General features: G+C 40.5%; 1 protein-coding gene across 1 annotated transcript; it reads right to left on the bottom strand.

Annotated features, from left to right (window-relative positions):
- Positions 1-3,873: 3,873 nt before the first annotated feature.
- LOC142741858 (phosphatidylinositol polyphosphate 5-phosphatase type IV-like) lies at positions 3,874-8,818 on the bottom strand. The gene is made up of 10 exons (XM_075851186.1): positions 8,568-8,818; positions 8,373-8,475; positions 8,103-8,184; positions 6,808-6,903; positions 6,534-6,695; positions 5,796-5,911; positions 5,258-5,394; positions 4,949-5,048; positions 4,247-4,328; positions 3,874-4,157 (listed from the first exon to the last, which is right to left on the bottom strand). Exons 1-8 carry the CDS (start codon positions 8,816-8,818, stop codon positions 4,973-4,975), a joined length of 1,023 nt encoding a protein of 340 aa, XP_075707301.1. The 3' UTR covers positions 3,874-4,157; positions 4,247-4,328; positions 4,949-4,972.
- Positions 8,819-15,785: the final 6,967 nt, after the last annotated feature.

Genomic DNA, 15,785 nt, shown 5'->3' with positions numbered 1-15,785 from the left:
CTGTCAGTTGTTCGCTGACAGCAAGCATAGTGGGTCCTGACATTGTCAGGACCCACTAGGCTTCCATCGATGGCGTAGCCAGAGTCCATTGTTAGGATTCTGGTTGCCATAGTAGCCATCGCGGCCCGCTATCGTGTAGCAGGCCGGCGATGGCAGCTTAACCCCTAAGAAGCCGCGATCGCTATTGAACGCGGCTTCTAAGGGGTTAATCGGCGGGGACCACCGCAATCGGTCCCTGCACACTAAGCTGTGATAGCCTGCTGTCGGAAACAGCAGGTATCACAGCTCAAACACGCGCCGGGGAAAGATGGCGCCGTGTTAACTCAGGTCAGTACTATTACTGAGCTGAGCGCAAACGATGCGCTCAGCACGACATAATAGTACTGACCTGAGCGCGAAGGACAAGAGAGATGTCATATTGACAATACATGGCCACACCAGTGCCCATGTACCTGTACGAGGTACCAGTACAGAGAACCCCAAACCAGACTGCATCCTGGACTACAATAGGTACATGGGATGGGTGGACTTGTCAGATCAAGTCCTGAAGCCCTACAGCGCCATGCGGTGTGGTATAAGAAGCTGGCCGTGCACATCATTCAGATTGCATTGTACAATGTGTACGTACTACATCGATGTAAAGGCCAGACTGGAACTTTCCTGGAATTTCAAGAGGTGGTTATCAAGAACCTAATCTTTAGGGACCATGAAGGGGGGGCACCAAGTACTTCTGGAAGCAAGGCAACACGCATCGTACCAGGGCAATACTTTCCAGGAGGAGTTCCCCAAACTGGCAAGAAGGGAAAAAGTCAGAAGAAGTGCAAAGTCTGCTATAAGAGGGGGATAAGGTAAGACACAATATATCAATATGACACGTGTCCCGAAAAACCAGGGCTCTGTATGAAAGTGTTTTAAAATTTATCATCCATCCCTTAATTTTCAATCTACCCCAGTTTTACTTACCATGATGCACTCCGCACAGCTTATCCCCCTCATCTTTACACTCTGGGCCCTGCTGTGTGCCCAGGCAGCTGTTAACATCCACATGTAGGGTATTGCCGTACCCGTGAGAACCCACATTACAGTTTATGGGATGTATGTCTCCGGTGGCGCATGCTGGGCACAATATATCAGACACTGAAATGGCATATATGTATAGAAAATTGCAAATCTCACTCTGCAAATCTGCTGCGCATTATCTTTTACACAATGCCTGTGGGGTCAAAATGCTCACTACACCTCTAGATGAATGCCTTAAGGGGTGTAGTTTTTAAAATGGGATCACTTCTCGGGGGTTTCAACTGTACTGGTACCTCAGGGGCTTCTGCATACATGACTTAGTACCAGAAAATCCCCAGTAGGCCAAATGGTGGTCCTTTCCTTCTTAGCCCTCCCATGGGCCCAGTTTATCACACATTTTTTTTAATTCACAGCCCATTTCAAATAAATTCTGAGAATAAACTGTGGGGTCTAAATGGTCACAACACCCATAAATGAATTCCTTGAGGGGTTTAGTTTCCAAAATGGGGTCACTTCTGGTGGGCTTCCATTGCTTTGATACCCCTGGGGCTCTGCAAAGTCGACATGGCACCCGAAAACCAATCCAGCAAAATCTGGACTCCAAAGAAAACATAGCGCTTCTTTCCTTCTGAGACCTCCCATGGGCCCAAACGGCAGTTTGTCACCACAAATGGGATATTACCGCACTCAGGACAAATTGGGCAACGAAATGGGGCATTTTGTTCCATGCGAAAATAAGACATTTTGATAAAAAATGACATCTTATTGGAAAAAATTTCATCTTTTTAATTTCACAGCCCAATTCAAAGACGCTCTGTGAAAAAACTGTGGGGTCAAAATGGTAACAACAACCATAAATGAATTCCTTGAGGGGTGCAGTTTCCAAAATGGGGTCACTTTTGAGGGATTCCTACTTTTTTGGCACCTCAACACCTCTTCAAACCTGGCATGCTGCCTAAAATATATTCTAATAAAAATGAGGCCCCACAATGCACTAGGTGCTTCTTTGCTTCTGGGGCTTGTGTTTTAGTCCAAGAGCACACTAGAGCCACATGTGGGACATTTCTAAAAACGGCAGAATCTGTAAAATACATATTTAGTAGTGTTTCTCTGGTAAAACCTTCTGTGTTACAGAAAAAAATAGAATTAAAATTAAATTCAGCAAGAAAAATGAAATTTGCAAATTTCACCTCCACTTTGATTTAATTCCTGTGAAATGCCTAAAGGGTTAAAATAACCTTTCAAAATGCTGTTTTGAATAATTTGAGGGGTCTAGTTTTTAAAACGGGGAGTTTTGTGGGTGTTTCTAATACATAGGTGCCTCAAAGCCACTTCAGAACTGAACAGGTACCTTAAAAAAAAAGGCTTTTGACACTTTCTTAAAAATATGAGAAATTGCTGTTTATGTTCAAAAAATCATGCCAATCTAAAGTAGAATTATGGGAAATGTGAACTAGTAACTATTTTGGGTGGTATAACCATCTGTTTTACAAGCAGATGCATTTTTTACTTTAGAAAAATTCTATTTTTTCTAAATTTTCTCTAAATTTTGCAATTTTTCACTAATAAACACTGAACATATCAACAAAATTTTACAGCTAACATAAAGCCCAATGTCTCACGAGAAAACAATCTCCGAATCGCTTGGATAGGTTTAAGCATTCCGACGTTATTACCACATAAAGTTAAATATGTCAGATCGGAAAAATGTCAAAAGAAATAGCGCAGACCCTAGTAGCTGGCAGGGATGGATTATATACAAAAGCAAATTGGTGTGCAAGAGCAGTAATGATCCCAATTTCCCAGCTGCTATTGAGTTGTTGAATTTATTAAAACGTAACTTTTATTATTTTAATTTAGAAATGAAGCGCAGCAGAGGGAAGAAAGACGTACAACATTGAGGTGAGTTAAAATGGTTCCAAGTCGGTTAGCGTAACGTTTGAGATCCAATGTGTATTAGGGTCTCATAAGAATAAAGTGGCAGGCACAGTCAGCAGCTGCAGACTGCTAGAGAGCCTCTTTGTCACACAGGGTAAGATGCAGTAGCTTGTGCCGACTAGGATTATTAAAAGAGCGCTAGCCCCCCCGACATGTTTCGCTGCTTCAGACCATTAGCCCCGAATTTATCCCCTGAGGACGCTGAAGCAGCGAAACATGTCGGGGGGGCTAGCGCTCTTTTAATAATCCTAGTCGGCACAAGCTACTGCATCTTACCCTGTGTGACAAAGAGGCTCTCTAGCAGTCTGCAGCTGCTGACTGTGCCTGCCACTTTATTCTTATGAGACCCTAATACACATTGGATCTCAAACGTTACGCTAACCGACTTGGAACCATTTTAACTCACCTCAATGTTGTACGTCTTTCTTCTCTCTGCTGCGCTTCATTTCTAATTTAAAATAATAAAAGTTACGTTTTAATAAATTCAACAACTCAATAGCAGCTGGGAAATTGGGATCATTAGTGCTCTTGCACACCAATGAGAATTGAAAAATGGGCTCTGAGCCCTAAGGCCCAAACTAGGCTGCGTCCTTAAGGGGTTAAGCAACTATCAAATATATCAATGTTTTACATCTCCTGTCACTCTTTGTCCTACAGTATATAATCCAGTACATATGGCGGCATGTTCCATACACTCTGTATTGTGTACATATGATACAATGTCCTGTCACCTACCACTGGATTAAACGCGATGTCACACAAATAGCGCTGTGAAGGGTCGGTTAGGTGAAATGTATACACTGTGGTAAGTTACAGCCGCGCACATAACAATTACCAGTCACACTTATGGATTGATGTTAAAGATTTATTTAAGGATTTTGTGGATCAAAATATATAATGGTAAAGATGATGGTAATACAAGATTCAACAAAAACTACGGAATATGTCACAGTATATACTGTAGTATCAGTAAGGGGTGGAAAATCTGGATTCCACAGACACAAGAAGAGATGACATATTGTCCTGTTCTGAACCTGGTCTTCTGGGTGATATTGATGCCCTGGTGACCACATTGATGTCTCTTCTGTGACAGATGTTGTAGAAATGTTAAGCCTCGCCATTGGAATTCTTGTAAGATGGCGGATTCTGCCCTTGGTTGTTATTGGTGTTGATGTTCTGTTGATATCTGCTGACTTGTTCTGGGGGGAGAAGCACACAACCCTATTAAATATTGATCATTCAGGCTGCTTGATAAATATAGAGAGGGGACACATCCAGAGGAACTTACCTTTCTATCAGCATTGATGGTGGCTCCTCCGGTGACAGGGAGCGCTATTCTCGCCAGATGTACTGCGGAATTGATGTTTATGCTGCAAGACAAATATTTGCTATTAATGTTCTATAATGTGTGTTTCTTAGCAGACACAAAATCTAGAAGACTTTTTAAGGTGATTTGAGGTAAATACATTTCTTAATTCATCCTGGGGGTCACACTACAAACCTTGAAGATGGTTGATGCAAGCAGTGGGTCTGACCTAGAGCTGCGCTCTTCAGCATGTTACGGGAACTTTCTAATGTTCCGATGTTTTATGCCCCGGAGATTGTAACTGTTCCTTAGGAGTCCTGCAAGATGCCAAGTAATGTCTTCCATCAATAGCAATGTTCCTTGTATCCATCATTTTTGCTTAGAAGCTAATGCATCATAAAATCCAGGTTTTCCATCCATTCAGATGACAGGTTCCTTTAGGAAACTCATTGTACTATACTACATACATGCTTACAGTTGGGGAAGTTGTTCCCCAAAGCCCACAACCTTCATTCAGAAATGAAAAAGTGTCTGAATACAAGGAGTTGGAATTTTAAGATTGAAAATACTTGTTTACACTTTAGTTAAATTAGTTGATAAAATAAATTACAGATACAGAGGAAAACCTAAGAGATGGAAGAACATTTTCACCGCAAACATAATAGACAACTACAAAGCTCTTACCTGTAAGGACATGAACAGATGCAGCTACTTTTTTTGTCCTTTCCTCCTAATGCCTGTTACATAGATTTTACGATCAAAGCGTCCACCAGCCAAGGGGATGCTGGAATGAGAAATATATTTATGTAAGACATATGATAATGTTAGCAGGTAACCACACTTTGCTTAGTTTCACATCCTATAATCCTCCAGTACTGTCACCAAGGTGTACAGCCACCTGCCCCAAAGTGTGAGCTCTGGCTATAAGGACCATGTAGTAATGACGGCTACTGAAAGTATCATACCAACAACATGGAGGAAAACATGACTTACTCATCTGAACCGGGCCTGATCTTTACTTCAAAGATGCCAAAAACAGGTCGGTGGTCTGAGGTCTTCAAAACAGGGCAAGAGTCGTATCTCAGGACTCGCACATCTCCCTCACATTGGCTTTTAAACAACACCCTGTCCTGTAGAGGTCATGAAAATAACAAATATCATTAATGAAATCATATTATAATATATTATTAAACTGCAAAACACAGACCTAAACGTTGGGCCTACTTTATTTATATTGCAGAATATTGAGACTTTATTGCATTTTAGGTTTGACTTGGTCACACAGATTTCATTAAATAAGTATCCTTGACCCATGCTGGGCAACGACATATTACACTGGGAAACTGTGATGACAAACTCACTACATAAAAGTAAAATTAACTGAAAGCTTTGTTCATAAGAAATTACTCTTCCAGCTATAATAATAACAATTCATTACATTGGGGGAGGGGATTCATTATATAATGGGTGCTCTGGCCCATGGATTCTATTGTCTCTCAAGGTCTGTAGACCTGGAAATAAGATATCTTACCGTATATGATGGAATTCTCTGCTTTGCTGATGTATCATAGGTGTCTGTGCCAATGTCAAACTTATATGTAGGAAGAAAATCAATAGTGTGCTCCTTGAACCCTAGAAATATGGACCCTTAAGTTGAAAGAAAAAAAAGTTGTCAGTATTAAAAAAAAAAAAAAGGAGCAATTGATAATTTTAGCACTATATAAGAATTTGGGGAACATATCAACCATCATGTCAGTGATTTGTATTAATCTGTGGAAGTGGTTGTGGTATTAAAGGGGTTTTCCAACTTCTGACAACTGATGACATACTCACCAGATAGGTCATCAGTACATGATCTGTGGTGGTCCGACACCCGGACCCTGCACTAATCAGCTGGTCCGGTGCCTTTGAGCACCGGACGTACATGCCGGATGCAGTTGGCGCCGGCCACGGAATTGCAGCCGAGCTGCAGTACTGCAACTCTGCTCCTATTCAAGTGAATAGGAGGCAGACCTGCAGTTATGCATCATGGCAGCAATGCTATGTAAGGAGCCAACTGCTTCCGGCTCCATACATAGCATTGTGTGCCATAACATCCGGTGCCCGCAGGTCACTGGAGCAGCTTAACGGTGCAGCGTCCAGGTGTCGGACCCGCACCGATGATATACTGATGACCTATCCGGTGGATAGGTCATCAGTTGTCAGAAGGTGGAGAACCACTTTAATGAAGGTTGAGGAGTGATAGACATGTATCTACTAGTAAATATACCATTGTTCTTGGCTTCATTCAGATGGTCGTGTTTGAGGAGACTGGACATATCTTTTCCTTCGATCTTCTGCAGAAGAGATTCCACATTTTTTCTGTCCTCTTTAAGTTGAAAATTGAGGTCTCCAAACCAAAACACCCGATCAAAGCGGCTGGTGACGTCCACTGTAGAATAAAAAAAAATAAAAAAATTATAGCACATGACTGCATTAGACTCAACGGAGACAAATAGAGAGATAAAAGGATCCATAGGTTCAACCACATAAGTAATACTCACAGGCATTGGAGTTGATTCTTTCCGGAATAATTTGAGGCAGACGGAGACCCTCAGTGATGGTTTTATAGTCCTGGATCCTCTTGCTGAGTGCCCCAACTGCCAACAAAAAAATACATATTAGCAGTGGCGGATGATCATATGGGCGGCCCGAATCGCATATTATTTTCAAAAAAACACATTGCAGCGCGCCACCGCCGCTAATGGAGAGGAGGGGTGGGTGTGAGGGATTATACGGCCGCACCGTCCGCCCTGCTGCCTCTCTGAGGGGGAGGCGGCGCAACTGAAACCAGCCGCCGCCACCCCCTCCTGCACTAATTGTACCTGCGTGTATCTGTATTACTGGCCACTCACAACATAGAATGAGATTGATAGATTAGAAAAAGTTTGATCAAACAGGAACAAACCTTTTATTTTTACCAAAACATTATTAGTACAGATCTCTTCATATCATCCCATATATTTCAGTTAATTATCAAATAGCAGCAATTTTATACAAAGTAAAACTGTACATGGTCATATATTAATATTGTAAATACTTACATCTTAGATGTGAATTAATAAAAAGGAAAGATGTTCCAAAGACGGTGAAGGCAACACCCAAGGCTCCTTTAGTTTTCACATGGTGGAATAGCCTGGTTGTTACATGGGTGTGCTCTACCTCTGTATAAGAAATTAAACACAAAAAGACGGGTCAGTGGTTAAGAGTACTACATGCAACAATGGAATAGAAATTATTTCCAATTAAACTATGGAAATATTACTAGAACATAATTTCATACTTTGTAACTGTGGTGTGAACTTTTAGATCTCCAATACTCAGAAGTCAAGAATCTGAGAGCCAAGCTCTTAGGCATCTAATTCTAATAACTAAATAAGATGTTCCAGCTAATGACTACATTCAAGACTTCTTATGTAGACGTAGGAATGTGAATCTTACCTGAGCAGAACCAGATTAGTTCCCGTCGAACAAAGATGGTGAGATACAGGACTCCGAGCCCGGAGGAGTGGTATAATACATAGTGTGGTCCAAGGGTCTCCTGTAATTTTATCTCCCATTCCCGTCTACAAGAAGACACAATTTCAGATTTACATATTAATAAATGACACAAGATTAAGATACTCAACTCATCTGTATCAACACTCCATATAATAACCTCTGGTGTTGAATTTTGAAAATTAAGGAGTGATAATACAATAAGTAGAGCATTGAGAGAGAATTTGTATCAGCCGCCCTGCTGTCCATCTGCAGTCATAGGCTGGTGTAAGACAACCTGAGAAGACTTACCTGTTTGGACATCCTTCCTGAACGCCAATAACATAAATGTCTTTCGTATCATCTGATGGTAACAGCAGATCCTCCACATTTTGCGGGTAATCCTGTTCAAAATATACAAACATTAATATTGTATACAAAGAGCGCCAACTCAACTGACATAGGGTAGAATATAACCTGTCTATGTGATATTCAACTACAAACTAAAGAGACATGGTTACTGGCCCATTTCATCCAACTTGAGCTCGGGCACACTGATGGGTCACAATAAATATTGTACATTACTTCTCACCTTTCCCTCCATATTCCAGGTGGCAACATATAGTCTCAACCGTCTATCTGGGAAATAGCGATCCAGTTCTCTAGCGCCGATCACAGCGCTGCTGCCAAAGTTTCTGTGAAGATATGGGGAGAATTAAAGATCTAGTGACTGTTATACCACAGCTCTGGATATCTGAGCAATGTATGAGAATTATTAGTTACATACCTTTTACGGATATTTTTGGAGCGCAGGTGGGTCAGCAGGCTGAATGCGCTCTTCTTGGTGTTCTTTGACGTAATGTCACAATATTTGCTGTGACTAAGATCGCTGCATTTTTCATCTGCCATATCTTTGATGACAGAAAACTTCTGGAGCGAGATGTTAGGCTCCTCCATAGTTGGTATGTCTCCCATCTTATTTCCTTTATCAGGAATTTGGGAGACATGATATTTCTTAGATTTTTTCCAAAAGGGCATGGTTGTTTAATGCCCGGGTGCAAAACTGCACCAATGTCCTTGGTAGAAAACCAGGAGACAGTCAAGATAGAATTTGACTAATCGCCTCTAGTTCTCCGAAAATAGGACAAATCGCTAACCGTATAAGCAACACAGTAAGTAACACAGTGTCAATCCAACAGCAAGACCTAGAAAGACCAGAAAACTATAAGGGAGTCGTTACTTGTGATGAAACTAGCTGGAAAAATTAGTTATTAAATAGGGTATTCCTATAACAGAATATTGTCAATCATAAGTGTCAGAGGATCACATGACTTGGGGTCTTGGACCTGGGAGCCCCTGTTGATAACATTGTATTAGGTTTGGAAGCTGAAACAATGTATTGGTTGTTAAATTGACCATATGGCATTTTAAAGGGTTGAATTTTTTTTTATATTAATTGATAACCAGAATTTAGAACCTAAGTAATTGGAGTTAGTAATAAATACTTTTTATTGTTATCTTTTTTATTGTTATTATTATTATTATTATTATTATTATTATTATTATGATTATATACATAATTATTAGTTTCAATTGTTAATAAGGACACGTTTCCAGGGGATTAGCACTATCCTTCTACAATTTAGTCTGACAAATGCTATTAGGCTGTTTATTCCTGGACTTACTAATATTTTATTACTAAAAAAAATAAAGAAAAGCAATACTCCTTATAATCATTTATTTATGTACATGATTCAAACATCAAATAGTTTAAATCTTGTAATAAAACCAATACTACCATAGACGCAGTAAGAAACACGGCTATCTAGACTCATCTCAAGACATCACAATAGCAGCACCTTATGTAGGTTGGTTGCATAGCCATACCAGCTAATATTCAGGATTGACCTGATATATAAATAGTATAGTCTACAGACAGAAAACCTAAAATTCATAAATATGAATTCCCTTATAAACATTTATTATTAGAATTACTGGTGTTATAAACTGGAGGGTGTGATAATAAGTTCCCAGAGATTCACATTCTTTGCTTTGTGGTTGCTTTATGAATCAACCAGCAGAATACAGACACCAATTTCTGTCTGCAATCTGCATTCTGTCTATGGAGCAGATGTGACAGGCCACAATATTGCTATTTAAGCAATTTCCTAGTGTATAAGTATGCCAAATAAAAAACAAAAATAACACGACAAACACTAGAATTACATGTAAGAATCCAATATTAATAAAGAGACTGATAGATGAGACTGTTCTAGAGACGTAGCAATGATAAAGTACTTACCGTCACATCCACCTGATAAATGACAGCCCTCTGGCCAGCACTATACTTTATACCTAAGCTCGGTGACATCACAATAGATATACACTCGGTACACTACAGTATATGGCCAAAAGTATGTGGACACCAATGGTTGAGACACTGATGTTGGGCAAAAAGGTCTGGCTCGCAATTGCCTTTCCAATTCACTCCAAAGGTTTTGTTGGGATTGAGGTCCGGGTTCTGTGCAGATACACAAGTTCCTCCACATCGAACTTGTCAAACCATTTCTTTAGGGACCCTCTTTGTGCACAGGGGCACAGTCATACTAGGACAGGAAAGGGTCTTACCCAAACTATTACCACAAAGTTGGAAGCATACAATTGTTTAAAAAGTCTTATTAACCCCTACTGGAAAAATGGGGATTTAATCCAACCCCTTACAAACAATCCAGACCATTATACAAACTTCACTCCATTTTATAATAGGCACTATACAGTCCAGTAGGTAGCATTCTCCGGGCAGGCACAAAACGCAAATTCGTCCATTAGATGGCCAGATAGTGAACCGTGATTTATTACTCAACAGAACATGTTTCCCATGCTCCAAAATTCAACGGCGACGTGTTTTACACCCATCCAGCTGATTCTTGGCTCAATAATTAGGAGAGGTGTCCAAATACTATTGGCCATATAGTGTAGCTGGATTACCTAACTACACTCGTTATAACTTACAGATCTTAATATGGCATTTTCAATGGCTTTTACATGTTTTTTTTATATTACTTGATCAAAATTCTGAATGTTATTACATTGTGTTAATGTGTTAATTTATGGAATTATTTTTAGGGAATTTACACTAATATAAGGACTTACTACATAACAGTCCCCTAATATGACCATACTGTAATTTCTCCTTTACAATCGAGAGACAAAATAAGTTCTCAGGGCTGCAGGGAACCAAAATGATGTGCTGTTACCCTGCAAATCTATTATCGGCTGAATGTAGGCTGCCATTTCTTACAGCCTGTGTTCTTTCTATGATATTTAAGCAATTCAATTGTATAATGAAACAAAAAAAGATATTACAACCTCTAATAAACCATATCTTGAAGACATGGATTCAATGTTCCTAATATAATGGATCGATCAGAGTCAGGTACAGATAGAGAAATGATAGAGAACTTACCGGTCACATCCAACTGAGTGACAGCTCTGTGACCAGCATCATTGCATATACCCAAGCTCTATGACATCACAATAGATGCTTTTATGACCTCACACATAATTTGCATATTTCAAGTATAGATTCACCATCATTAATAGTAGTGACATCACAATAGATATACCCGGCGTGAGCTGCTTTTATGACCACACCCATAATTTGCATATTTCAGTATGGCTTTAACAATATTTTTAATGTTTGATTGTTATTTATATTTTGAATGTAGTTTCTATATTCATAATGTTTCCGTGGACAGACTCTTACCCAGTACTGCCAAGACAGGAGATCAGGGATAGAATTAAAACCCATAATAAATTGTAAAAGTCAGAGATATGGTTCAGTCTTGGTGCATGGAACTTGTAATGTTCATCTCTCACAGTTGGTTTAGTGTGTGTCTAGTTATTACAATCTGGATGGATCTGCAGCTGCTGAACATCTGATAGATAATAATTTCTGTCTGTGTGACATTGAGGAAACAATATTATATTAAAATACATAATCTTTGTAATAAATATGACTGAAAACCTGAAGACCCTCATAAGGTGCTGGGGCTCTGCACCAGTAAGAACATCCTACATGCTGCATCTCCTGTGCTCAGCTCTCGAGGGAATAAAGAGGTGGTAAGAATTGATCTATTCATCCTGAGAGGAGACGGTCAGACCTGATGTGAACGTATTCAGCATAAATAGCTCAGAGATAACTGCACATAATCTCTGCCAGTTGCTCTCCTGTTCTAAAAAGTAGATCTGTGGCACCAGAAGGCGGATAACTTCGGGAACCAACTAAGTTGGAATAGTATATAGATCATAGGCCTCCCAGAGGGGGTAGAAGACCAACACCCAGATGTATTCATGAAAAATGGCTGCATGATATTTTTAAGGATACCACATTCTCTGCAGCATTTGAAGTCAAGAGGACCAAAGAATTCCTGCCTGGTTCCTTAATCCGGGTCACTCCTAAAACCATTGCTGGCCCATTAGGTAAACTGTAAAGACAGGGAGCGACATCAAAAAATGCTTAAGTGATTTACAAATGTCTCATGTCCTCATCATCCAATGGTTGCCAGTGAACCTCATATAACTACAGTATTTATGAAACCCATTAATACCTGAGAAATCCACAGCATGTAGAAGGTTCAATGAGTTTCTTTTATTAGTCATTAATTAAGTGAATAATTTGTCATAATAATGTTTATCGGGCATAAATGTTTCTATATTTCTCAAGTTAGCGGAGTTATATGTGATCCCAGAAATGCACCAATTATCTTTCTAAGCTTCGTTTTTCTGAGAGAGAGTTTATTCCCTGCTTCCCTTTACACAGCTTTATTGAAATAATAAAATTCTGGGTGCCTGCAGGTACAACTAGGGCAGCTTTCTGTATATGGATTTACTGCATGTTGCATTGCACTAAGTGGAAGTTATATAAATTTATATACAGCAAACAGTACACAGAGACAGCTGCAGAAAGCAGGAATTTTATTATTCAAAGGGGTTATCTGGGTTTTTAAAACTGATGGCCTGTACTTAGGATAGGCTGTCAATATTAGAGCGGGGTGGGTTCGACTCTTGTCACCCTCGCCGATCAGCTATTTGAAGGGTCTGCAACCCTTGTATGAGAGCTGCAGCCTCTTCATTGTTTTCATGGTTTACCTTCTCGTTCGTATTAGCACGTGCTGTTACATTTTTAGTGGCTGTGCACGGTATTGCACCCCTGTCCCATTAAAATTAAGGGGTCTTGTTAGGAATTGGATTATAAAAGCGGTAAGGTTTGGAATCTTAATTTATATAGGAGTCCTGTTTAAATTCTGAATTTATATAGGGGTCTGGTCTGGGGTATGAATTAATTTTGGTGTTTGGTCTGGTGTCTGAGTTTATTCTTGTTACTTAAAATGCTGGGAATTGCTGCAGAAGCAATCGGCAAAAATAGTCTGGGCAGCAGACTGTATTTATTATGGCAAGTCGTCATAACAATCTTGGCTGGAAAGGAAAGAAAAGGAAAGAGAACGTCTACAATCAGCGAAGACGTCACCTATGAGTCACTGGATTTAATGAGGACATGTCAATCCTCCAAACATGTCTATTTTAGCAAATGTTTGTATGCTTTTACCTATCCAAGCGATTGTAAGATTCTTCTCTCGTGACACATTGGACTTTGCTACTGGTAAAACTTGGTAGATACATTCAGTATTTATTTGTGAAAAACACTAAAATTTTGCGAAAAATTAGCATTTTTACAAATTTCTATGTATCTGTTTGTAATACATATGGTTATACCACACAAAATAGTTACTAATTAACATTTCCCATATCTCTATTTTAGATTGGCATAATTTTTTGAACATCCTTTTATTTTTCTAGGACGTTACAAGGCTTAGAACTTAGCAGACATTCTCACACAAATTTCAAAAGGCTGTTTTTACAGGGACCAGTTCAGTTCTGAAGTGGCTTTGAGGGGCCCATACAATACAACCCTCCATAAAGCACTCCATTTTAAAAACAGTACCCCTCAAAGTATTCAAAACAGCATTTAGAGATTTTCTTAACTCTACAGACCTTTCACAAGAATTAGAGCAACGTAGGGGTGAAATTTACAAATTTCAGGTTTTTTTGCAGAAATAAATTTTTAATCTTTTTTTCTCTGTAACACGGAAGGTGTTACGAGATAAACACAACTTAATATTTATTGCCCAGATTCTGCAGTTTTTAGTGTGCTAATTTACTGAAGCACAGGCCTGAGAAGCAATGTAGTGCCTAGAGGATCTTGGGGCCTTCTTATTATTAGATTATATTTTAGGCACCATGTCAGGTTTGAAGAGGTGCGATGCCAAAACAAAGGAAACACCCCAAAAAAGTCCCCATTTTGGAACCTAAACCTAACAAGGAATTCATCTTGGCATATAGTGAGCATTTTGACTAGAGATGAGCGAACCGGGACAACCGAACCCGGTTTCGGTCCGAACTTCCGGAAAAGTTTGGTTCGCAGCGAATCCGAACTTCACCGGGTTCGGCCGAACCCGTTTTGACCGAACCCGGTCAAAAATATTATACAAATCGGCAGCCATTTGTCTCTATCAATCACTGATAGAGAAAAGAGGCTGCTGATTAAAAATAAAATAAAAAGCATTTCATACGTACCTGGTCGTTGTCTTGGGGACGAGTCCCTCTTCTTCCTCCAGTCCGACCTTCTTTTCTGACGCGGCAGCCTGTGATTGGCTGAAGCGCTCACATGGGCTGCATCGTCATCAAGGAATGTTGTGCCGGATGTCGAGAGGGACGCGTCACCAAGGCAACGGCCAGGAGACCGGACTGGAGGAAGCAGGGAGTTCCCGGTAAGTATGAACGTCTTTTTTTTTACAGGTTACTCTATATTGTGATCGGTAGTCACTGTCCAGGGTGCTGAAACAGTTACTGCCGATCAGTTAACTCTTTCAGCACCTTGGACAGTGACTATTTAGTGACGTCGCCTAGCAACGCTGCCGTAATGACGGGTGCACACATGTAGCCACCCGTCATTACGGGGCCTCATGCACATGACCGTAAAAGCACCCGTTATTACGGGTCGTAATTACGACCCGAAATAGCGGGCCCATAGACTTCTGTTAACCACGGGTACCTTCCCGTTTTCTCACGGGAAGGTGCTCGTGCCGTTAAAAACATAGAACATGTTCAATTTTTTCATTTTACAGGCCGTGCTTATAATTACGACTCGTAATTACGAGCACGGCCGGGCACGGCCGGCCACGGGCAGCCGGCCGCTTTTGCGAACCCTGCTGTCATTATAATTATAGCAGCACGGCCCGTAAAATAGAAAAATAGAACATGTTCTATTTTTTTTAACGGAACGGGCACCTTCCTGTGAGAAAACGGGAAGGTACCCGTGGGTAACAGAAGTCTATGAGCCCGTTATTGCAGGTCGTAATTACGACCTGCAATAACGGGTGTTTTTACGGTCGTGTGCATAATGGGAGCACGGCTCGGAAAAACGAATGGCTGCCCGTGGCCGGCCGTGCTCATCTCCTGAAATACTCTGTGCTGCCTTAAACTTTGTGGACAGGTCAGGATCCTGTTTCTTTTAAATGCTGCTAGGGAACCCGCTCGATCCACTATATAAGGCTGCGCTACAGTGCAGCATTTAAAAGAAACAGGATCCTGACCTGTCCACAGAGTTTAAGGCAGCACAGAGTATTTCAGGAGATGAGCGTGCAGATTCAGTGCTGCTGTGAACTCTGCTCTTACCATTACATAGCTCTCAGTCTGTTACCTCTCCTCCACTACTGTCCTCAATAACACCTTCATGATTGGCAAGTCACCACGTAACGGTAAGAGCAGAGTTCACAGCAGCACAGAGTATTTCAGGAGATGAGTGTGCGGATCTTGTGCGTGGTGGTGACTTGCCAATCATGTGAAGGTGTTCTTGAGGACAGGAGTGGATGAGAGGTAACAGACTGAGCTACGTAATGGTAAGAGCAGAGTTCACAGCAGCACAGAGTATTTCAGTAGAGGA

The sequence above is a fragment of the Rhinoderma darwinii genome, chromosome 2 (genome assembly GCF_050947455.1).
Source record: "Rhinoderma darwinii isolate aRhiDar2 chromosome 2, aRhiDar2.hap1, whole genome shotgun sequence".
In the NCBI taxonomy this organism is placed as follows: domain Eukaryota; kingdom Metazoa; phylum Chordata; class Amphibia; order Anura; family Rhinodermatidae; genus Rhinoderma; species Rhinoderma darwinii.
This window is presented reverse-complemented; position numbering and strand designations above follow the sequence as displayed.